The 26,665-nt window shown below is 39.1% G+C and overlaps 1 protein-coding gene across 6 annotated transcripts in view; it reads left to right on the top strand.

Annotated features, from left to right (window-relative positions):
* Positions 1 to 26,665, top strand: part of LOC115222277 (long-chain-fatty-acid--CoA ligase ACSBG2) — a 65,246-nt gene that overhangs the window by 14,619 nt on the left and 23,962 nt on the right. For 2 of the 6 annotated variants that reach the window (XM_029792450.2, XM_029792457.2), the window contains exons 1-2: positions 2,823 to 3,340; positions 6,987 to 7,068. In XM_029792450.2, the coding sequence (XP_029648310.1) occupies positions 6,992 to 7,068 (77 nt within the window). In that variant the 5' untranslated portion in view covers positions 2,823 to 3,340; positions 6,987 to 6,991. Of the gene's footprint in view, positions 1 to 2,821; positions 3,341 to 5,187; positions 5,212 to 6,260; positions 6,787 to 6,986; positions 7,069 to 26,665 lie in introns of those variants that run through there. The other 4 variants (XM_036499076.1, XM_036499083.1, XM_036499078.1 and 1 more) reach the window with 4 other exon arrangements.

Here is a 26,665-nt window from a genome sequence, read left to right on the forward strand (position 1 = left end):
TGCACTCATGGCAGATATAGGTGTCATGCAAATGGCATGCATGCCAGTGGCACATAAAAGCACCCATTACATTCTTGGAGTGGTTGGTGCTAGGAAGGGCATCCAGCTGTAGAAACCATGCCAGATTAGACTGGAGTCTAGTACAGCCTTCCAGCCCCAGTCAAACCGTCCAATCTATATCAGCATGGACAACGGACGTTAAATGATGATGATGATCACAAGTTTTCACAATTACATTATTTAATTTTTTCATATATACTTCATTTGATATTTTCCCTACCTTTAGATATGCAGCTAGTACTTTTCTTATATTATTCATATATGTGATAGAAACAGAAGGTATGCAGGGAGTACAGTGAATATATATCAATTCTATTTCCAGTCCATTTAGTCTGCTTTATTATTAATAATCCTTTGTCAAGTTTCTCGTAAAATAAATTTACTAGTTTGATTTACCACAATAAAGTGTCACGTTTTCTTCTATTCCCATAATGAAAACGTGTAGGTAATGCTAATGCTATGCTATATGTAGAATATTGGGACGAATATCCCTCAGATAGAAAAAAACCGAAGCCTTTTGAATCCCACTATCAAAATGATATATTTTATATCTCTCAAAAATTCCAAGAAAATCAAGAAAAATTTGAAAATGTAAACAACATAAAATAGATTAATTTATAATATCTTTATATATAAAAGTGAAGTTGTGTGTCTGTCTCCTACGATTTAGATTCCTAACTACTCCCACATTTTGTGGTGCAGTTTAACCAAAACCGGTATCTTATAGTCGTGATTCATATCGAGCCCTTCTGGGTATTAGTGCGCGTCTAAGATGAGTCTACGATTTAAAAAAAAATTTACCATCATTTTTTTCCATTTTAATGCATTTTTTCGCTATTATATAAGGGAAGTAACTCTCTAAAAATGTCTACGATGAGTCAACGATTTAAAAAAAATTTACCATAATTTTTTTTCCCATTTTTAATGCATTTTTTGCTATTTTTTGGCTATAACTCTCTGAAAATGCTTATATAGTTATTTCCCTTACAAACCCGAGCAACGCCGGGCGATACTGCTAGTACTTAATACAGTAAGAGTAGCTCAGTATTCTGGTTGGATAAATGGAAGTTAAGGACACTGGAGTGACCACTGGAAGGTTTTGTGAAAGATGAAGTAAATTAATGTTAAGTTAGGTTGAGTGTGGTTGTGTGTAAGGGTCAGATGTATTTTTGATGTAAACATTTTTGCCATCAGGAATCTTTGCTTTAATATATAAAAAGCACAACAAAGGTACTTTCACAGTTTGTTAGAAACAAAGTCCCTTATTTGTCATGTATTAACCAGTAACTTGTTTTAATTCTTTACTAAGTTTAGTCTTGTGAACAGCCTAAGAAGAACATGACTAGCCACCACAATAAAACTATAATGCAAAAGTTCCCATCCTGGGGTGCACCCCTAGGATATAAGATGGCACTTCAGTGGGTGCGACTAAGAGGTAAAGTAGATGCTTTATCAAAAATGCTTTGCAAAATAAAATTATTTATTAATTTTTAAAAAATTGCTTCGTTCTATAAGATACACTAAGAACTTCAATAGCACTGCATATGGTTGAAAAATAAAAACAAAACTTAGTTGTTAGAAAAATTGACTTTACATCTTCCTATGTAATGTCACATTTGTAAGGGGACGCGAAAATTAAAACATTTCCTAAGTATGAGGGGCATAAAAAAAAGTTTGCGAATCATTCTATAAAGCATTCGTCCGTGTCGGACTCACATTGGATGCTTTACAATCACTTGGTGACTGACGTTTTCGTTATTAAACTGGATCCACCAAATATTTCTTGATTTATATTCATAATATACAAAACATGACTATGAACTTAGTATCGAATGTTAATCGAAAAGAGTTTGAAAGATTCACATCCTACTTGTAGGACTCACTAAGATACACATCATGCAGGAGGATACCTTCAGAGATGTTCCAAAGAATTTGTCACAAAAAATATTGCAAACAAACACATTTTTCAAGGAAAACTATCTTTAGTTTTTTATCTCTAGATGATGCGTGTCATCAATCAAATGTATTGTTGGCATTATAAATGTGGAAGTTAAGATATTTGAGTACCGACTGTAAGAGCTGTCGTGAGATCATCTTAAATTTCTTTCAACTACTTGTATTTCAAAACTCGGCTGATGTAACTTTCTGCAACAAAATGAATACGTTTTCGTCATCAACAAACAAAACTATATTTTTTGAAAATAGTATGATTAAAATTTGAAATACTTAGGGTCTGGAAGAGATTTAACAAGATCCCTGCCATGATGTGCGGAAAGCATTTTATTGAAAATTCAATTCAAATCAGTGTAATTAATGAAATTGATTATTTAAATATATAACAACCGTTTTGTCATTTGTGTAAAAAAAAAAATTTTTTTTAATTATAAAACTCACTTTTCACTCATGAAATCACATTCATATTGGACTTGTAAACACCTACTTCTTACATTTTCATAAGGTCCCGGTAACAAAGAACCCTCCTTGTTCGCCAGTGTTCAGTAAAACTGTAGCTTTGTGTGTCGACGAAAGCTTTTCAGTCCTGGTTGCAGCTAATACAAATATTACTTCATTAGCTGTTTTTTACCTTTGGGAGAGGTATGTATAGCACAACTTCACATCGTCCTTTTCGGCTTTCCCCTCTTACGTGTGATAGCGATGTTTTTAGTAGCAATAGTGAAACAACGTCATTCAAAGCGCAGTTCAAATCCAGCTGTTGCTGTTTGAGAGGAGTAGTAGCAGTTGAAGCAATATCAGCAGCAACAGTAGCTATCGCCGTAGTATTAGTAGTAAATTATTAAAATTAAACCTCTACCTACACGCCTCTTATTTCATTTTAATATTTATTTATGAATCATCATTTCAATCATCTTCAACATTATATCGAAGGAGAGAGGAATTCATAAGGCAATTTACATGTGAATAGAAAAGCAGAGGTCGATGGTGTATTTAGAAACAACGAACCTTAGTTATGAGTAAAAACATAAGATGAAAAATATGCCAGCTTCATTGAGTTGACTAACACCTCTCTGTGTATCGACATAGTGTATTGAAACCAACGTTAAGATATATATATATATTTTTCATACACACAATATCTCTTTATTTATTTAATCAATTAACTACCAATTTATAGAAAATAATCGAAATTTACCTTGGGGGATACTGATACTACTCTCTTTGGATATTCTAAGCACGTACCTACCTACCTTCGTGTTCCTGTGTATGTTTATTTTATACATAACACTGGTCTTCTGCGATACATTATTCTAAATATTTAACGGTAAGTGAACATGTCTATTTTATTTAATCTTCAGTGCTTCTTGTATATATATTTTTAAATATTTAATAACTGCCATATTTAAGATTCGGGAAGGGTTCAGTGAAGTCGTACGCACACATATATATATAATCACGCACACACAATGTATGGGGTTGACAGCATACACACATAAAATATATAGCGTGTGGCGTGATACTGTGGAGGATCGATCGTAAAGCATGCATTGTGAATAACTTACCCTCACTATCCTTATGGAAGCTATTCGTTTGTAAAATGTTTTGTATTGCCATGTGTTTCTGAAGGTTACCCTCTTAAGTCCTTTTTCTATATTTAGCTAAACTAATAAAAATTATTTACCCGCTCTTGTAATGCTTCTATTTCTGGTTAACAAAGGAACGTTTATGCTGTGGTTCGAATTGCTAGAAATACCAGCCACATTTCTCTGAAATTACGCGTTTTAAAGAGAAAAATGTGATACCTTGGATAATGTAGTTCTAGATAACTGTACGATAATGATGTGATGCTCATGGTCGGAATGTTTCCTGTCATAGTTCAGCTAAATCGAATCTAACCGGTTTAAACAAATAACTTAGCATCTACCTCTAAAACCGTCTCTTTAAAGACGTACCACCAATCCTCTATCCTTTAAATTTCATCACCCTCATCTATTCTCCCGCTTTACTTCTCGCGTATATTATATTTGTCCTGTCCTCTACTTTCTATATCGACTTAACATGCTCGGAATTCTAGCCTTAAATCTGCCTTTTGCCTTAACATTTATATTTCTCTTTTATTTCATTTTCTGGTGTTTGTTGAAAGCGAAGTTGTCAACATCCGTGTAAGTAGATTTAAATACGTCCTCGTTATCTTCATGACTATGGTACACGTTTCATTGACCATGTTTGCGTGTTCGGCCTTCGTTGTCAGAGATGACCAAGACTCGGGTTTTTGAATTAGACGCCCAATAATTCATAGGATATTTCTCTTCGTTCTTTTACTATTCCTGCATCAACAATGGAAATTAAGATTCTGAAAAATTCTATTTTGCTTTCAAAATTTCAATTTCCACTCCGATATTCTTTAATTTCTAATTTGCACGTTCTCTCTCTGCGTGCGTGTGCATCTATCTATTAAATTGTTTGTTATGGCCGGTCATGGAGTGACCATTGGTTTTGCTCTTATAAAGCGCTCAGCTGCATAGGCTACATGACACTGAAATTCATTTGAGTCTGACGAGTAGCCTATGCAGTTAAGTGCTTTATAGGTGCGAAACCAATGGTCACTCGCTGACCGGCCATAACAGATCTTTTAAATATATTACTGCTCAAATGTTATAGTGTGCTTCTTTTTCGGATACGTGAACTAGACACATACACACACACACTATATATATATATATATATATATATATATATGTGTATATATATATATATATATGTATAAACACACACACGCGCGTTATTGTCTTAATTTGCAATTATACAGGCTAAATTAATTTAACATTTTATTTTATAAATTCTAGTGCTGTGAATTATTTTGTGATAACTATTAACACATACCGTGTGTGTATGTATGTATGTATGTATATATATATATATAATGGTTTTTGGCGCACTAAAGAACGCACAAACTATTCCAAGAACGCCTTCAGTATTTCGATTTAGTTTTTAATGCATCCATTTTCCTGAATTTTGGGGGTTTTTTTATTCCCTTTTCATGCTACTTTTCGCAAACTGATATTTTTTTTGTTATTGCATTCTATTGAAACCTCTTATTTTGTTAACTAAAATGTTTGTAATAACTGGACATTCCTTCAATTGTATTCCTGTTTAATAACAATTCCTGCCAGTTCCACCTTTGACATGTAACGGGTCAGTAGTTTTCACTCATTTGAAAGTTATCAGGGGTTTCCTAGTAGAATTCTTTCATCATGACTTGCTGTCGTTTCCTTATATGTAATTATAGATACAGTATTACTGCGTAAGTTGCTGCTATTTTTACCGGTTTACTAGAGGAAACCCCCAGCCTCCGTACGAATATCTTCTGTTGCCAATGAACATAAAAGAAGCAGCAGTAGTTGTTTGTTTGGAAAATCGTTTGTTTCATTCCTAATAATAATGACTTCGTGGCTATTTGAATAGTCTTTTGAGTTTACAATATTGTTCTCTAGGTGCAAACTATTTCATTAGTAATGTGAATAATTCTTCATACGTTATTTCTGGAGACACTCCACTAACGTCACAAATGCCCTTGAGAAAATCCTAAATATATCGTCTTGGTTCTCCTCCTCCTCCTATTTCATAGGGTTTATACTTATGCAAGAAATAATTCTTTTGAATGATATTGATTTTTGTAGCTTTCGGAAATTGGTGTCTTTCGTTGTAATCATTATCTATATAACTAATCTTCGGTAAATTATGGGGCAGAATTGTTTTCTTTTTTATATAAATTAAAATTCCCGACGCGTTTTCTTGTTCTAACAGATTCCAATTTAATATAATGGTTTCTTCTGCTAATTATACCAGAATATTCAAGGTTGAACAGTAGTACATGGTACTATAAAATTTGACTTCGAAACAAATCTTGTTCATTCTTACCTGCTGCATACTGCTCATCTTTTTCTCTGATTATTTTATGTTCAACCTTTCTTCTCGCAAGTTCCTGTGTTTTACTTTAAAACAGTAATTATATATTTGTAAGAAAATATTTGAAAATGTACACTTTGAAAGGCTTTTATCACTCTTACCTTTGAATGTCCAGTTTTTACTTTTAAAATTGTTGCCTTTCAGGTAATCATATACTTTTAAGTTTAATTATTCAAAACCCATGAAAGTAAAAGTAGAAAAAATGAACCGGTCATCTTCTATACTTAAAACCTTTGCTAAGTATGTGGTTCTATTCCCTCCTTTTCCCTCTCTTTTCAATGGACCCCGTATACTGTAAAGGTCGACGGGAAGAGCATCCAGCCATAGAATACTCAATAAATCTCGCCCAACCCATGCCAGCATAGAGTGCAGTTACGGTTATCTGGTCGAGAAGTTCAATCGTTCTGTATTGGTCCTACTGTGTCACATCTTCTATGGCTACCGGTCGACTAAAGCCTTGTGAGTGGACTTTTTGAACTGAAACTGAAAGAAGTCCGCCGTGTGTGTTTTTGTTTCTTTGTCTTGACATCATGTTAACGGTTGTAAACAAGTGTCACTGTCGTAAGTGATTAGATCATCTGTGAAAACCTGCTGTTATGAAGGTTGGTAACATGAGTATCCAACTGTAGAAAATCTTCCTCGCGAATTCCGTCTGATCCATGCAAACAAGGAAAAGTAGACGATAAAGACACTCCATATATTTCTTCAAAGACAATAGAATGTGATCAAATTTGGTTATTTCTAGCTAGACAAGTGACTGTATAGTCTCTCCTGTTGGCTTGTTGGCCTGTCCCTGTGTAGGTAAGTGGGATGTCTTAACTACATAATGCTATATGTATTAAAGTTGACACCTGTAATAATTTGTTGTGAATGAACCTATTTAGCCTCATCTATACACTCACCCTTCAATATCACCAAAGTATTCTCCACACCTGGGTTTTGTTGATGGATTCATAAACTAGAAATTTTTTAATTTTTCACTCTACCTTTTTTCTTTTCAGCTATAATGGGTGATACAGATGTTATTGTGACTAAATACACCAATAACAATGGAATGGAACTGGATGCCAAACAACCAGCTGTGTAAGTATCTTTAAATTCTTTTATCTAGCCTTTACAATGATGTTGTATGAATACTTAAGTTTGCTTTACAATCTTGATACCTGAAATTTTCTCCTACTACAGCTTTGTGTTAAACCAAACATAGACTATGTAGCTGGAACTATTTTGAAGCCTGCTAGATGGATTGTACTTGAAATTCAAAGGGCTAGTTTTGTCAGATGTTGTATGAAAATTACATTAAGTGTACAAGTATTTGTGGAAAACTCATCTGTTTATACTACAGTTCACTGAACAGATACTTCCATTGATTGAACTAAACTACACCTTGTCAAAACTGAGATGTTATTCAGATTAGTATAAAATGAAGTTTACTGAATTTATTCGCTCAGGTTTCTGTATATATCCCAAGTCAGTCCCTGCATTGATTTGATTATTGACTTGTAGGTAGTGAGTCATATGACTGCCTTCATGGTTGGTTAAATATGTACTGGTCATTCACTTACTAGCAAGAGAAAACTTTTGAGTTCTTTCCAATAGCATATTGATCAGCTTTATCACTTAGGATTTATTCAGTTAGCATTTAAGTTCTTTAATTCTTGGAATTTACTTTCGACTGACATAATCACTTATAGATTTGGCACATGAAGATAATTTGGAAAGTTTTTTTGTTTAAGGAGAAAAGTCTTTTGTCACATGATTTCTCCAATAGTGCTTATTTTATTGATTTGGGGAAGATGTTAATTTTGGTCTATCATAGGGCTAAGCTGCTAAAATGGTTAGTCCATTAATGACCCCAATATAACAATTTCACTAGTGAGTTACCATTTTTATGATTTGGTGTTAACATAACACTGATGTGATTGTCTTTATTTCACTTTTACTGTTCTGATAATAGAGCAGACTTGTAATACAAGACATGCTTGTTGTAACCATCTCATTTTATTTTATTTTTTAGACATTAGGATAATGTCCTAAATGTGCTATGTATACTTCCTTTTTTAAGATGGCCGTATGTGATATGAGATTTGGTTGTTATTTCTCACATATTAAGCAACAAGTAACATCTCTTTTATTAGCACTGCTTCTGTAAGGGGTGTTGGACAAAATGCTTTCAGATATTTAGTTATCTTTGTTTTCAGTTGAAATCCTCCCCAATTTGACTTTGCCTTTCATCTTCTCAATGTCAATAAAATATATTCCACTCATGTAATGAGTTGTCAATTAAACTGAATAGCTCCCCAACCTCTGTGTCACTGCCTGAAAAATCAATATTAGTCTGTGCTGCAGTTATTGCTATTAGCCTGCTTGTTAAGGGAAAGCAGTGAATGTTTTATACTATTTCTCATGTAATATTGTGGGATGCCTCTGATCACTTAATCTGCTAGAAATAGCAGCCAAATCTAACTTCTTGCCATATGCAGTCTTAAAAAGGAAAGATAAAGTAGGTAATCTAGTCTTAGAAACACTAATATGTGAATAAGACAATGGTCATGGCTTGTCAACAACGATTCTAGATAAACTGGATCAATAAATACCTTGTAATAAACACTAAACTAAATGAGCATTTTCTCTGACTTGTTGTTTATAGCTTTTCCTTCTTTGTCAAATTGGAGGCAAGATCTTTTTTCTATAATGGTTGCATGGTTAATAAATTTATTTACCAATCACATGGTGTCGGGTTGAGTCACACTGTATGGTACCTTGGACAAGTATCTTCTATGGTCTTGAGCCAACTAAACTGTATAAGTGGATTTATTAGACAGAAACTGAAATAAATCCATTTTGTTTTGTATGATCATGTGATGCGTATGGATGAGGACACCTAAAGAAGTGCTGATCTTTGTGGAAGAAACTTGGGGTAGAAGTAGACCCGGGAAGACATGGGACAAGGTGGTGAAACATGATCTTTGAACTTTGGGCCTTACAGAGGCAATGACTAGTGACCAAGACCTTTGGCGATATGTTGTACTTGAGAAGACCTGTCAAGCCAAGTGAAATCAGTCATGGCTGATGCTGGTGTCATTTAACAGACACCTGTGCCAGTGGCATGTGAAAAGCACCTTTTGAGCATTGGGCTTCACGGAGGCAAAGTGATTGAGCTTCTTTTGAGTGTTGGGCCTCACAGAAGCAATGATTGAGAAGACCTGTCAAACCAAGTAAAATTGCAGCCGTAGCAGATACTGGTGGCACATTAAAGCACTCTTTACACTCTTAGAGTGGTTGGTATTAGGAAGGGCATCCAGCCATAGAAACCATGTCAAATCAGAATGGAGTCTGGTGCAGCTCCCCAGCTTACCAGCCCCATCAAACCATCCAACCCATGCCAGCATGGACAACGGACGCTAAATGATGATGATATCTTCCTTGTCTTGACTTCATGTCACAGTTGTAAATGAGTATCACTACCATACAAACACCATTTTTATTTTTTATCTTCTGAAAATATCTCTAATCATTGGAAAATATTACTTTACTTGGAAACAGTTGGTGACAAGAGGGCATCAGGCTGTGGAAAATCTGACTCCATGAATTCCCATCTAATTCATGCAAGCATGGAAAAGTGGACCTTAAAACAATAAGATATTTTGTCTATTCTTTTCCTTTTAAATTATGGCTTTCCATTTTCCCCATATACTGTTGGAAACTATAACATTTAAAGTAGTTACTGAAGGAATTATTTTATTGCTAGGTGTTGTTACTAATGTCAACATTTCAAGTGAAAGAGGAGTGGTGACAAATATTAATTTAGTTCTAACAATAGTTAACCTGACCAGAGACTGAGACCTTTGGAGGTATGCTGTGCGTGGGAAGACCCGGCAGGACAAGTGAGACCATAACCCGTGGCTTCTACCTGGGACGTAGCCAGCCCACTTATGCATACCTTCTTGTGACACAAACCCTACCTGTGAAGACCTGTTGAGGAAAGTGAAAGTCAAAATCAAAATCGATCAACATCAATGGAAATTGTAGCTGTGATACCAGTGCCGGTGGCACATAAGAGAACCATCCGAACATAGCTGTTGCCAGCGCCGCCCCGACTGGCCTCCTGCCGGTGGCACGTAAAAAGCACCATCCGATGTGGCCATTGCCAGCCTCGCCTGGCCCCCGTGCCGGTGGCACGTAAAAAGCACCATCCAATAGTGGTCATTTGCCAGCCTCCTCTGACACCTGTGCAGGTGGCACATAAAAAGCACCCACTACACTCACGGAGTGGTTGGCATTAAGGGCATCCAGCTGTAGAAACACTGCCAGATCAGTCTGGGCCTGGCGCAGCCTACTGGCTTCCCAGACCCCAGTTGAACCGTCCAACCCATGCTAGCATGGAAAACGGACGTTAAACGATGATGATGATGTATATCTATAGACCAGCAGCTTTTTTAACCTGTCTTATAGTAGAAAAAATATGAGATACATAGAACTAGTGTAAAGAAATGGAAGCAGTAGTAGGACACACTTGAAATGGCTATTAATATATAAAACTGTAAAGAGAATTGAAGCCAATATACATTTAAATATTTAACAAACAGTAATTTCTTGTTCATTAGAATCTGAATAAGGTTTATTTCAATGCTGTATCCAGAAATAGCCATTCTGAATCACTATTTAAATAACTTTTTATTATGTGGTGGTAGTTGCGTGGTGTGAATAATCACTGAAGTTAATAGTTGCTATTGCTAGTAAAAGTGATAAAAGGGTTAAAGTTTGTGATCGAACTGAAGATTAATTTAATCTGCACAATAGATTACATAACACACAATGTTTCTTATCATGTAAGATGTTTGTTGCAAAGGTGAAGGAGTTCTGCCAATATGAATAAACTGGATGTTACATGTCTAAAATGACAGTTTCTTAACATTAGCACAAGGCCAAGCATTTGTTGGTGACGGTAGTCAATTCAATTGACACTAGTATATAGCTGGTACTTGACTTTATTGGGACATAAGGCAAAATTATTGCCTTATTTGAACTCCAGATATACAGGGATATAAATAAGTGCAAGATATTTAGTCTAATACTAGGTATTGTTTGAAGAGTGCCAATGAAATATAAAAGAGTGCTGACAAAAACAACTTGTAAATTAATACTTTGCTCTTGGCTCTCTACTATTTTGCAACAAGGATACACAGGATAAGAAGAGCTCAACTTATTGGATACCTTATTAGAGGATTGACTATTTTCAGGATGTCCTTTTCAGTTTGGTCCTTCTATAACAAATGCTGGGAGTAATTTTTAGTGTGGTATTTGGTTAATTGTTTGTGTGATACATCATAGCTAATGGTTGCTGTGGTATATTGTGACGAATGAAGGGGACTGTTTTGGTACCATTACTGTCTGATAGCTCTTTCAGATATACCTTCAGTTATATGAACAAGCCATTACTAACACTAGATTTAACATTAGGATCATATCAGTAGCAACCAAAACCACCAATGATGTCAAACCCCACTGATATAACCATATGCAATATACAAATTGCCTACCAAAAACATCTTGCAATTTAATACTAGAAAGTTTCAGGCACTGATCAGCTGTTTGATACATTGAACTGAGTGGGATACTGATGCACCATGTGCAGATGATTGACAAGGTGGATTCTGAGAACAAGAAATTGTTTGTTGAAAGATTTTTCTCAGTCCATATTATTGCTTATAACTATGGTCATCATAGTGTTGCTGATTGGATGTGGCAGCAGGTCTGCTACTTCAATGCACATTGCTGTTTTATAATAGTTAACCTAATGACATCTCAGATCAGTTATTCTAAATTTGGATATTCTGTACCAATAAAGATTACAAGGGGTTCTCCATTGTTAGCAATAGCAACCAAATCTTCCTGAAATCACACAATCTTATAAAAAGGACACATTAGATAATTTAGTAGAGACAACAGGGTAATGTTGTTAGTAGGACTGTGAGAGAGGGTGTCAGAGAGAAATGGGACGCTATGCTAAGTTAAGCTAAGTTGGTATGAGTTAAGGCACTTATGAATGTGGTAGGAGGAATGAACCAGTAGAAGGAAGTGATAATTGAGAAGTTAGTGATGGGGAACCCAAAAGCTAAGAATAATAGATGACAATTGAAAAATGAAGAAAAAATGTAGTAAAATTACAAGAAGCTAAGGTAGTGTGAAAGGGTGAGGTTTTAATGCACTACATGAACAGTGAGGAGGCCCTTGGAATTCTTCATTTGAAAATCCCAGAATTAAAAAAAAAAATTTTTTTAATACAAAGAATATTTCAAAAATTTCCCCAAAGTCTCTAAGGGTGATACAGATATTGCCATAGTCTAACAGTTTTTGGATGGATGGGCAGACAAATGGAGAGGTAGACGGACAGATGGATAAATGGATATGCAGACGGACAGAGGGAACCTACAGGTAGCAGTGGTCTGTGTATAGCCTTGTTGCTTGTTCTTGTGTTAATGGGATAAGTATAACTTAACATATGTGAGTGCTTTCAGATCTATAATCCTTCATCAAACATTCCATAGTGGTTATTACTGCTGGTGTTAGTTAGAGGCTCCAGAGGTAGTAATTTTAAAAGTGCTCACATATGTTAAATTATACTTAACCCATTAACCAGCAACAAGGTTATACACAGACTACATGCCACCAGTAATGGACTTCATTTAGGCATAGAGTAGATTTGAACCTGAATCAAATTTCCCATAATATTTCAACGACACTTCTCTGAAAGAAACAATAGTGACAGCAAGACACATATAGCATATGGACTTGCTAAGACAAATTTGTCTTTGCCACTTGACCCTTCTAACCTCTTCTAGGCCATGAAAATTTAGAATTGAGATAACAGACCCCCAATGAAATCCATTCTTAACAATATGTCTCTCCTAACTGGGTTTTTTTTTATAGTTATAAATACTAGAATTCTGTTAGCCAAAATCAGTTGGTGAATGGAAATAACTAGAGATGGCCACAGGTAGACAGCCATTTGAGACAATGACATGAGGGAGAAAGTTACAATCGGTTACTATGAGACTTACCGTAAATCCTTGAGTATAATACGCAGGGGATTTTTAGGGGGCTGTACCTCTGAAAAACCTAAACCTTGTGTATAATATGCACCCCTTCTCTAACTTGAGTCAAAGAGGTCTCGTATAATGTCCTTGGTTTGTAAAACGGTATAGAGTAACACCCTTTATTATTATTGTATATATAACATAATGCAAGCATGTAGCTTTTTTTGTGCATTTTGTTTGCAGAAAATAAAGTAATAACAGTAGTAACGTTTAATAAATGTTGCTTATTGCAAGTTATGGATGATTCTTTTATGACTTCATTGCTTTCAGGCTTAGCTTAAGGTATTTTTACGCCTGACATCATAAAATGTGTCTGAATAAACATTGCCAGACTGCAAATAGACTCAGACATTGCTTAGAAAATAATTTTCATTTTTAACCTTGTATATAGTACGCACTAGTGATTTTTGACCTTTAAATTTTTGGGGAAAAATGTGGATTATACTCGAGGATTTACAGTACAACTTCCCCTCGATTCTAACTTTCACTAGCTAACTTTCTCTTCTCTGCAACATCACTCTGTCTCTATCTTATTACTAATACAATGAGAGCATGTACACACTTTGAGAGACGAGGAATTATGTACATTTGACCTTCTCTTGTTTAACACATTTCGGCTGATGTACTCTCCAGCCTTCATCAGGTGTCCTGCGGGAATTTCGAACCTGGGTTCTCACTCCTAAGGTATTTTTCTGATGTTATTATTCAGGTCTCTATCTGGAATTGAACTCAAAATCTTGGGGTTAGTAGCTTGCACTCTTAACCTCTATGCTATATGCCCGTGGGCAATTATGGAGTGAATTCTAATATTTTCCTATCCTTCCTGAATACCGGTTCCCATATGCTACTCATATCTGCACCAGGTCTGCTTAGGAGGTTATGTCCTAGTATATGTGCGGCTGCTTTTAGTTTTTGTATTTTCCAGTGGTGTTCTCTGTCTATTATTTTAATTTCATTCTACAGGGGAAGGTGATTTCTGTTTGTCCATACATGTAAAACCACCAATAGAAGAGAATATGACCAAAGATTGCGTGTACTCCATCCCATGCTGCTGTGGTAGGTTATACAAAGGCAAACCATACTGACCCCTCAAAATAAGGGTAGAGGAACGTCACAAAGCTGTGACATGAGGAGATATTGATAAATTGGGTACAGCTGATCATGCAAGGAAAATTGGAGACCACCTCCCCCTGTGGGATGAAGTTAAAAATAAAACAGAACTCCACTGGAAAATACAAAAACTGAAAGAGGCAGCACATATGCTAGGGCATAATACCCTCCTAAGCAGACCTAGTGCAGATATGAGTAGAATATAGGAACCGGTATTAAGGAAGGATGGGAAAATATCACTCCATAATTGCCCATGGGCATATGTTGTTGTGGTTAAGAGCGTGCCCAAGATTCCGAGTTCGATTCCAGGCAGTGACCTGAATAATAATAATATCGGAAAAATACCTTAGTAATAAGAACCCAGGTTCAAATTTCCCCCACTGCACTTGAAGGCTGGAGAGTACATCTGCTGAAATGCTAACAAAGATGAGGACAAATACCTGTCAAATGTAAATAATGTACACACTTATTCAAGTAGAAATTAACTCTCTTATCCTCACAAACTTTTCCGCTTATATAAGACACTTTGCCCATCAAGGCATGGCATTATATTAAGTAATGGTAAATAAAGGTTTCTTTACAACTTCGATCACTGTTCTTTTATCTTGCGCATCTGCAACATCAACACCCATTACAGTTGCTAACAACTAGCAACCAACGCCTATAACACATCCCATTACAGTCTCCTCTATGTATCTCTGTCTTTCCATCTATCCTACATGTCTGTCTATCTGTATATCTATTCATCCATCTGCCTGTTGATCCGTCAGACTACCTGTCTGGCTAGCTGTCTATCTACCTACATACCTACCTACCCACCTACCTGTCTGTCCATCCGTCTACCTTTTGTACACCAATACCTTAACACTTCGATAATGTTGTCTGGAATCCAGTTCATGATATGGTTATGTTCAGAATGTCATAGTTCTGGTCTGTCTGACTTGCTATAAATAACAACAATAATAAATATTTATTAAACCACTTGAAATTATTTTGAAAATTAGTTGAAACATGTAGGTTAAATAAAGATATATTCTTTCAGGTTATTGACCTCATATTTAGACATAGTAGTGTATTGTTAGAAATATGGTTGGCAAAAGGATTATGATTTTATTGTTAACCATTTCTGATTGTCCCTTTTAACATTGTGATCAATGTCTTTCTGAAACACCTGTCAAGTTAGCAGTTTTAGCTGTGCTCTTCATATTTGGACAAACATGAAGAAAAATACTTGTAATACTAATACTGATTTTTGTTTTGCTAAATAGAGGCAAAATGTATAATTGAGTTTGTCTCCAGCAGAAATTGAACACAAAGTACTGTACCAACTTTATTCATTCAATCAAACCATAACTTTAGAGGATTTTGGCTCCTGCCACTGCATTGTTTTTTTTTTTTCAGTTTTTTTTTTGTTTTTTTTTTTTCAGTTTTTTTTTTTTCAGTTGAGGTGGTGGTTGTTTGGTTTAGTTACCCTGATATAGAAGACTTTTGATCAAAGATGTAATTACCCTTTTTTGTAAGGTATAATGTATCTGTCTAATCAATGGATTTATTATCCTCCCCTTTTTAAAATGGTGTATTGACTGGTATTTCTAGCAAGTCAACAGAGGCTCTTTCTTTAGTTTTAGTTGAGGTTGAAATGGTTTATCTGGCTAAATAACCATATGGCCATGCCCAGATATCAAGTAAATTAGTCCCCCTTCCTAAAGGCTAAACTGTTCCTGTGCCTTAAGAGTAAGCTCAGGGGAGCAGGCAACCTGCAGTATAAATTGTAAATAAACCAACAGAAAGCAACTGGAAACTACTGTTGTAGTGTTCCCAAGGAAAATGATGGATCTTTAGCATGAAGATCCATGATCACTGATACCTGTAAAACAGGTACACTTTTTAAGGGCTGAATAAAACCAGAGGTGGAATTATGTGCTTAGGTAAGATAATTTTTGGCCAAAATGTTACCATTTGTTGACTTGTTTAGCATCAGATTAGCTCTGATCAAGCTGGCTTGTGGTCAGTCATTTCATTCTTGACCATCCATTCTTCTTAGGGCTACTTCATATCTGGGATTACATTGTCAGTGTTCTTTTCCTTTTTTAAATATGATAGGATGTAATTTGAGAGAGAAATGATTAGCAGGTCAAGTGACTTGTCTCTCTTTTTTTTCTAACACAGTTGGTTAGTTCTTAGCAACAACATTCAAGTCCATTTTCCTTGCTAGAGTGAGGTTAACTTTGCAGGTCCCATGGACTTTAATCATACTTATCATGATTCCCTTTTTTATAACCAGATGCCCTTCTTGTTGCCAAGCCTTTCAGTCATCTCTTACAATATGCAGGGATACAGTATATTTATGCTAAAACTAGTAATGAACTTATTGTATACAGTGTTCAGGTCCACTACAACTTGTGTAAAAAAGTAATCAAAACTGCATGAACAGTACATAGAATATGCATAGGAAGTGAACAGTGAAGAAGTCTTTAAAGAAAAAATGGGGGTTACTGTTGGCAAATTTCAGGAAGTATGGAAGTTTTGAAGGATGTAGTGTCTTGACAGCTAACAACTGATGGAGGTAATTCATTCCATGCTTTGGCAATTCTGAGCAAGAAAAATTAATTCTGAAAGTCATGGGTACTATGTTGGATTTTGATTTTGTAAGCATTTCCATAAGTGTTAGACTTGAATTTCAAAAAGGTGTGCAAGGTTGTTGGAAATTTGGTGAATAATCTTGTGGGTTTCTTCCTAGTCAGTTGCCAGACATCAGAGCTTTTCTTCATGCCCAGCGAAGCAAGACATTCAGAGTATGGTCGATGCCTGATGGTGGGTATTTGTCTGGTTGCATGTTTCTGGGCAGTTTCTAGGAGATTGATATGCCAAGCAAGATAGGGGTTCCAGACTGGTGATGCAAACTCTGTGGATGTACCTTAGTCATATAGTTTTAAATAGATAGCTAGAGAGCAGCTGCCAAAGGTCTTACTGAGTGATACTAAAACACCCTCAGCCTTCTTGACAATCTTATTGGTTTGTCCAATGCAGATTGTTATTGACAATAATATCCAGGCCACATTCATTAACAGACTTCTCATGATTGTTGTTGAGGGAGTGTATAACGTATAGGATTTTTTTTCTTTTTATCCCAAGGCACAACTTGATGTCATCTGCATGTTTCAACACTAACATTTTTCAATTTGGCATCTATGCCATTGATATTTGCTATAAACAACAGGGGTCCAAGAACAGATCCCTGTGGTACACCAGATGTCATCTCATGGGTGAAGAATGATGTTCTGGGACTGTGACTATCTCTTTTTGCCTGATAATGAAGGACTTCAACCAGTTATAGATATCATCTTTCACACCCATTGCAGACAGTTTTGCCATGAGTCACTTTGTGTGGCACAGAATTGAAAGCTTTAGCAAAGTCAAGATAGATAGCATCCACCCATGAGCCGCCATCAGCTGGGGTTGGGGATACATCCAAATTGTGTGGGTCAAATAAGGCTGTGAGAGCTCCAGGAGTTTGAGTGTTTCTCTGACACAGGACTCCATCAGTTTGGCAATGCAGTTAGTAAGACTGACTGGATTGGGGAATAACACTGGCAGTTTTCCACTGTTCTGGAGTGACAGTTATTAATGCAGAATTGGAAGAAGAATGAAAGCTGGTGCAAAAGAAAGCCTATTATGTTTGATAAGCAGATAAGTAATGCCATCATGACCAGGAGAAGCATAGTTGCACTTATTCTTGAAGTGGCATTGCAGGTATAAATTCCAGATGTTATAGTATTTGATGCTAGAGGTAATGAAGATGGTACATTTGGAGTTTCAACAGTAAACATGCCAGCATAGCATTCAACAATAAATTCTGCAAATTTTTTAGGATCATCAGTAATCTAACTTGTGTGGATTGCAAAGAGGGCCAGAATGAGATCTCTTTCTAACTTATATATTTCCAGAACACTTTACTATCAAGGCTGGTTGTTGTATGTTGTTTAAATTCAAGCACTGCCTATTTTGTCACCCACTTGAGATGGGTGGATGACCTGTTCTACATAGTTTATATTCCTGTTCATCACAACATCCTCTTCTGGCAAGTTGAACTACTGCAGTCTCCTAAATTACATTTTTGGGATTTTTAAGGCATTAATGTGGTACTGATGCTTTACATGTAGCCCAGATTGAACTGAGGATGTTCTGAAGTACAGTATTGACGTCTCCAGAATTGTAAAATTCAAACCGGTTTGCATGTTGTAACAGCTCCAGTCTGCTTTGTTCCAATTAAAGTGAGCAGTTTGGAGATGCTTCTTGTTTCTGTTCATAAGAGAGAGATTGGCAATGATCATAGCATGATCAGTCACCTAAAGGTTCCTCAGTAGTGATAGTGATAACCATTTCAGGAGTAGTGGTAAAGAGTAGATCCAAAGTGTTGTTACCTCTTCTTGGGGAGGTGACTGCTTGGGATCAGCTTGAATCCAGCACTACATCAAAGAAATCATTTGCACTTTGCTGGTGACTTCAACTCTCCTGAGAGTGGTTGGGAAGCCTTTCATTGGCCACAATGAAAACATAAGTGGCTATTTTCCTAGATGCAGCTCTGAGGATGTCAACAAGCCATGTGTCTTGATGGTAATTGGGTGAGCAGTAGACAACTCCAAGTAGCAGTGCTGACATGTTCATGTGCTTATCACAAAAGAATTCTGTAGTGAGTGTGCGATTTGAATATAGAGGCACCTACCTTCTCTTCGTGGTGACGGAGATCCTCCAGAGATGACTGGTCCTTCCTCACCCTACCCGAACACTAACGATAGCAGCTGCTAGCCCCAAACCCTTAGCGTCGTCCTCGCACGTCTTGTCACCAGCACGACCCACGTTGGAAAGGTCGATTTCCGCTCTCTGCGCACGCTTGACAGCTGACCCCTTCCGCTTGCCCCAGCTTCCGGTCAACGCACCCCGCTGCTGACGTCCGGCTGCTGACGTCATCCCACACGCCACCCTGATCTTAAAGATCACAATCTCTCCGCTCCATGTTGTAGTCTACCATCCAACTGGGAGAGCGCCTTACTCGTCGAGATCTTCTCAAGCTGGGCTCCTCATTCTCCCCCTCTCCCGAATCATCGTCCGTCGAAGCAACAATCCTGCGAAGGTCCAAGACATATCGTGGTGTGCCATCTACGGATACGTTGCTTCTGGAATTGATCGCCGTCACCGTTCCTCTGCTCCATTAAGACGTACAGTGCGCCTTTGGTGGCTTGACCCAGACTTCCTCCCCTATTTTCACGCGAACGGGTCCCTTCTCTTCCTCGTGACCCTTCGGCGCTTTGCTCGGGTGCCTCCATTCATATTTGAACACAGCTCTCTGCGGCACAGATTCCTCAGCTTGTCCGGATCGGGGAGACAAGTTGTACCAAAAAACTGCTTCAAGCGGCGAAATGTGCCCTCTTTCCGCTATGGCCTTGACTGTCCGATGGTGCCTCTCCACGATCCCGTTACCGCCCGGCCTATACGCTGCTCTGAACAAGCGTCGCACGTTCCACCGATCAAGCATAACCCTCAATGCTTCCGAACGAAACGCCGCCCCGTTGTCCATCAGTAGTTCTTCCACGGGACCTCTCTCTAAAAATATCCCGTTCAGGATCTGCACGATCTCGTCAGCAATGCCCGATCTCAACTCCCTCCAAATGGCCAGCCGGCCTGGACCACAGTCGACCATGGAGAGGTACATTCGCTGGCGGTAGTGTGTCACATCCACAGCTAGCCTTTTCCAGTTCTGCTCCACGGAAAGGCTTCCCTGTTCATGCCCACACGGAGCAGGGTCGATGGACTGACACCTGTCGCAGCTCCTGACCACCTTCCGGACGCTTCTCCTGGTGACGTCAGCATCAATTTTTTTTGCCAGATACAGGGTCCTGTCCACACCCAGGTGATGCATAGCGTGCAGTTTCTACAGTTCAGAGTCATCCAACCGACACGCTGCAGCTATCCCTTTCCGGGCCTCCTCCGGTTCTTCCAACCACGCCCTTTTCACCCTGGTCAGTACGTCCGCCTTGTTTTTCTCCGAAGGCACGAAAACCACGTTCAGCTTCAGTCCGAATTCGGCGATCAATTCACCTAGAACTCCTAGACGGCGCTTCACTAACATCTCCGCAGCACCTTTCGTCCGCAATCTCCTGTCACCGGTAATCACCGATCCTACCCAGCCAAGCACAGTGGCCGAATCCGTCCGCATTTCAATCGTGCACAGCCCCCATTTCAAGGCCAAGTTCACCCCTTTCAGCAGCGCATCTAATTCGGCGACATTGATGTGGTTGAAATCATCTGCTTTCCGAAGCCAGGCCGCGTCCTCCACCGCAGTGCCTTCGATTGTCAACACCACCCCTATCGCTATACTGTTAGCATCACACCAGACGGTCCCGCATTTCGTCTTGGGCACGTACCAGTTCCCCCTGACCGGGTCTTCCGCTCTTGTCCTCTCTAGGATCTCCTGTATCATTGCCACCGTCCCTTCTCCCACCTTGTCGCCCCACCTCTCTCCTTCTGCTCGTCTCTTGGTGTAGCTACAGGCCGTGCGCAGCCATCCAGCGATCGGGTAGTGACCGACCAACTTCCCACACACTGAGAACAGCTCTCTCCTGCTGACGCTGGAACTCAGCTCTGGGATTTCATTTCCTCTCCGGAACACCAATTCACCTGATCTATCTCTTCGCAGCTTGAGCCCCAGCGCGGCTCCCCCTTCAATCGACTCCGGTGGCTTAGCAATCAGTCCGAACTTCTCCAGATGTCTAACTACCTCGTCGGCTGGCACTACAGTTTCGTCCACCAAAATGTCGTCAATGTAGGAGCTGGTGGCCTTTCTAATCTTGCCGTCTTTCCCTAGGACGGACCTAAGCACTGCCGCCATGATCTTCGGAGCGGAATTCAGCCCGAAACCCAGCCTGGTTAGACAGTACGTCCGGCCCTTGTACCGCACCAGCTGATATCGCCATAGTTTGTCGCTCACATGGAGCTGCAAGTATGCCGATCTCAAGTCGACAATCGTCGCTGCCTCAGTCGACTGTCTCCACTTACGTAATACCTCACCACAAAGGTCTGTCGCCTCACCTCCCGTGTGACACGATATTTGCTGGTTTAGCTCCCTGAAGTCCAGCACCGGTCTGACTTTTCCCTTTGTAGGCTGCACCACCGCCATCAGGGGTAGCACTCCGCCGCTACCTCCTCCTTCCAAGGGACAAGGACCCCTTCCTCGATCCACCTCTCCACCTCGTCTTCAAACTCAACCCTGGCGTGGCCTTTCAGGGTATGCTGGTAACAGCTCACCCTGTTCTCCAGTGTCAGGGGCTCGTCCTTCCATTTCCACTCTATCGTCCACCGCTGACCATCGAACGCCACCTGAAAGTCTTTGTCCTCGATGGTGTAAGCGGGGCAGTCCCTCGCGGGGCTCTGCTCCCTCTGGCGATCCTGACTCGCAGTGCACGACGCCCCCACGCTTCCGAACGTGACCTCATTTCCCACAACACTGACGCCACCGAGGCAGTTGATGGCGTCCATCCCCATCACCACATCAACTCCATTTATCACGCGTTCAGCCACAATTGCCTGTAGCCTTAGCATCGTGCCGCGCACCACTATCCCTAGCTTGCTGCTGCCTCTGCAACGGATTTTGCTGCCGTCGACCGCCCAGACACTACACACCCCGTTCCATTCCTTCGTCACCCTCGAAGTCACCAGGGTGGTCGTACAGCCCGTATCCACAAGGGCCTTGAACGTCTCCCCCTCGGCCTCCACGTCGATCAATGGCAGCGTCTCCAATAGCGCCTCTACTCGTTTGAGGGGAAAGTTCGAGAGGCAGCAACTTCCCCGCGGTCGTTTCCCTGGCCGCAATCACGGGCAATGTGCCCTGTCTGCCTGCATCGATAGCAAACGGGACCCGGCTGCGTACAGTCCCGCGCCATGTGCGGTCCCTGGCATCTAAAACACCGTCCTGAGAACGGCCGCTCTCGTTGCACGGTGAGCTTCTGCACCTCTTTCTCGGGACGTCGTCCGTCTTTACGCGTCACCGTCACCGCCATCGCTATCGCCTTCCGCCCAGAGTGTCTCGTCAACGTGCGAGCATGAGCTACAAGTTCGCTCAATGGCATCTTTTTGACCCCGGGCAGTCGTTGTAGGTGAATCCCTACATCGTCGGGGAACCCATTCACGAACGCCAGTCGGGCTGCTCTCTCCAGTCCTTCTCTGGCAAACCTGGCCAGAGTCGCTAGCCTTCTAGCTTCCGATGCAAAATCATCCACCTGGCCTCCCGTCCACCTGATTGCACCTAGTTTAGCGAAAGCTGTGTACTCGCATTCCGTGTATGCGTCACACAAGCGCCACTCTATATTCTCATCGCAGAGCCGTTCCTCTTCATCCATCTCTAGGTAAAGCGACAACGTACTCCCTTCCAAATACAGCACCATAAGACTCGCCACGTCGCTTATGCCCTGCAGTCTCGCCACCAGCCTGATATTCCGAATCCAGGCCACTACATCGCCTTCGCCGTTAAAAGGTCTGACGACGTCACTGGCGATCCTAATTTTTGCAGACATCGTGTTGAAAAAAAATGAGAACGTTTACGAACTGCCGAAATAGCTTGTAGTGAGTGTGCGATTTGAATATAGAGGCACCTACCTTCTCTTCGTGGTGACGGAGATCCTCCAGAGATGACTGGTCCTTCCTCACCCTACCCGAACACTAACGATAGCAGCTGCTAGCCCCAAACCCTTAGCGTCGTCCTCGCACGTCTTGTCACCAGCACGCTTGACAGCTGACCCCTTCCGCTTGCCCCAGCTTCTGGTCAACACACCCCGCTGCTGACGTCATCCCACAAATACCTGACTGAAAATGTTACATATTGGCTGAAATTGTTTTTTTTTTTTGTTTTGTATGTGTGTGCTTTTTCAAATGAAGTTTAACATCCACAGCTATTATACAGTTGCTCATTTTAATACAGTAGTATCTACATTTTTTTTTCTGAACATGCACTACATTTTTCACATGCCACTTCAGATTTGGCTTTATATTATTGTTGTAAGCTTAGAAGTATATTAAACTACTTGTGAAGCCTCTTCCAACATTTAATATTTTTAATCTGAATTTTGGTTTAACCACTTATATTGGGTCATCCCATAAATAATGCAGTTATCTTATACTTTTATTTTTCAAATTAAGATAAACAAAATTTTTTAAATCTAAAATATACTCTTCATTTTCTACAATGCTCTTTCATCTATCTGGTAGATTTGCAAGGCTCCTAGTACTGTTCTGACCTCAACTACTGAATTCATATTTTTTTTCTGTCCATGATAGAAAAAACTGCTCCAGCCAATAAATTTATATATATAATTGAAGAAATTATGCAAACAAACAGTTGTATACTCAAGTATTTGTATTTCTGGAGAACTACATTGTTGAAACAATTGTAGTGAATAATAAATAAATGTCCAACCATACTCCTTCTTGACACTAATTTCTTCAGTTTTATATTGACAAACAACGAAGGCCCAAATTTAAACTTGGAAGTAGATAATAATGCTGCCAATAGTACTGGGTAATTCTGAAGGTGACTGAGCTTTATACTGTATTCTACTACATTCCTAATGGAATATAACCAATATATATATATCTTCAGCACACCATTGTAATCCTTACTTTTTCCTCTCATCTTTTCCATTTTTCAGTGGTAGGTATTTGTTTCCCAGTTTGGTTCATGGTTTTTGCATACATTTAGTGGACTCCACTCTGTTGCAAATATTGGGCCAGATTTCTAATCTGAGAAAGTTACTGAGGTTTTGAAAAGGACCATGGTTGCTTCCCCTTTCGAAGCCATTTACTTTTTCCCCTTCTCAGATCTCTCAATTTGTTGCTTGGTTTAACATTCCAATCTGATGGGAGGTCTGGCTTTAGCAGAGTCCACTCTAACCATCTGAACCTAGTCTCTGGTTTCTTTCTCCCTATCTTCACTCTTAGAGGCTATGGTAGCTGTCCTTCCTTTTTTGGCTATATCCTAACCAATCATTTTTTTAGCCCCCTAATCCCACCTGCCAGTAGACCTATTATCAAAGGTGTCCCAATCATGGCTCTTATGCCTGTTTGTGTGTCAACCTATACATGATCCACTGTTTCCTTATTTAAATGGAAAAGGGATTTTAGGAAGATTTGGCTATTTATTGTAGATCAAGCAAAGGCTTATCTTTGTAGTCATATTGCTGACGTTAAAGTGAATCTCACAGTCCAGCTGTAGACCTCTCCATCCAACATCATATGTTGTTGTTATGGCATCAATGATTCTCCTATATTTCAGATTCAAAATTGACACTATTCTCTATTTTATCTGATATTGATCTGTGTTGTAAAGCGGTCTTTTGCCACAGTTGTCACTCTGACAGATATTGTTATATTCTGAAGTCATCGATAGAATGGTTCTGTCTGGCACTGTATGACCCTCAGTCATACAGTGTTGTTATCCTCAAAAGGTTGGATCGTTATAACGTCCACTCAGTATCACAGTATAATTACTATATCACCACAGACACCACTATCAGCACAGTCTTGTAATCTCGACCTTCTGACCTTCTGTTGACTGGTCTATTTATAATGGCTGTTTACTACCACTTTTTACTGGGAGGAGTGTACAGTTTCACTATACAACAATCTGAATGAACTGTGTGTAGTATCATATCCTTTTGGACAATTCTAAGAGACACTGCAGAATGCAAGCAGGGTTGTGTGTTTAAGAAGTTTACTTCACCATCACATGGTTTTAGCTTTGATTCTATTTGTAGCAAGTGTCATATGTAACAGTTACAGATCAACCCAAAACTTGTGAAATTTGTTAGGCAGAGACTAAGGATGTTTGTCCAATGTTTGGCAAGCGATACAGAAGTACTGTTCTCCTTATCATTTAATGTCTGCCTTCCATGCTGGTGTGGGTGGGACACTGTATTAAAGCAAAATATCACCTTCATTACAGTATTTTATTCAATCTTGGTTAATTTCCTGAGATGTAGAACAAATCTTATACTTGACACTGAGCCAAGTAAAGAACCTCTACATGGTCACCCAACCAATTAGAAATTGCAGTCAAATTCCCCTTTTAAATCCTGCATCACTGTTCTAGAAAATGAAGCACAAACTAGATAATGTAATCTTTGTTATAGGTCTAAAATAAGTTGGCATAGTCACAGCTAGACTTTTCGATCATGGACCAATTTGTTTAGAGCTTTGGTACTAAACAAAATCCAAAAAAAAGAACTCCTCTAACTCCTTTACCAACAAGCTATTACCACTGACTCAGATATATTACTACTATAATATTTTTTACTTATCTAAACTACCAATTTTTGCCCCAGCAGTCACTCAATCCAAATTCATGCATTCCTTTTGTGGCGTAGACTTAAGTGAAATTCCTCTCTCCTATTTATTATATACTAGCAGTATCGCCCGGCGTTGCTTGGGTTTGTAAGGGAAATAACTATATAAGCATTTTTAGAGATGTAAAGTATAATAGCCATCTCAATATGGCTAACCACAAAGGGGGGTGTTACTGTAGCTTTTTACGTTCTGAGATTTAATAATAAATTTTTAGAGAGTTACTTCCCTTATATATGCCAAAAATGCATTAAAAATGGGAAAAATTGATGATAAATTTTTTTTTAAATCGTAGACTCATTGTAGACGCACGCTAATACCCAGAAGGGCTCGATATGAATCACGACTATAAGATACCCGGTTTTGGTTAAACTGCACTGCAAAATGTGGGAGTAGTTAGGAATCTAAATCGTAGGAGATGGACAGCACACAACCTCTCTTTTATATATAAAGATATGTGCATTTGAACGTAGCAGGGGACAGCTAGCATTTGGCCACTATTTGGATCACATTGTGCCCACTACTCTGATTGGTTGGTATCGATGCAATTTGTCTCCTGCTCAACTGTGCCAACTTGCTGCATATAACCAGTCAGAGGACCTAAATAGGATCACGTCGGGGTCACCAATTTGTAATGGATGATGTGTTGTGAGGTGAGGGGAATGGCTCTTTTGTACCACATCACACTGCCTTTATAATAAAGAGGAATTGAATAGAACAAATAAATGCCAGCTGGAAAGAGACAACTGTAAAAGAATGATTAAGAGAACAGTTATTGATATGTGAACATGTGTGTCTGTGTTTGCATCATGTATTCAGAATAAATTGACAGGCCATCATGAGAACAAGATGTGTGTGTGTGTAAGCATAGATGTATGCACATCTTAAGAACATTTAAGGATGGCAATGAAGAAGACAGTGAAAGTGTCTATAGCCATCAAAGTGAGAAGATTTACCAGTTCATAGTTAATAGTACACAGTAGTTGAAATACTGTATCAAGAAGTCGTGGCCATGTTGCTGAGCCGGTTGCAGGTACATGTCGTACGTGAAGTTGTGGTTGTGATACTGCTGCCTGAGT

Source organism: Octopus sinensis, linkage group LG2 (genome assembly GCF_006345805.1).
Source record: "Octopus sinensis linkage group LG2, ASM634580v1, whole genome shotgun sequence".
Classification (NCBI taxonomy): domain Eukaryota; kingdom Metazoa; phylum Mollusca; class Cephalopoda; order Octopoda; family Octopodidae; genus Octopus; species Octopus sinensis.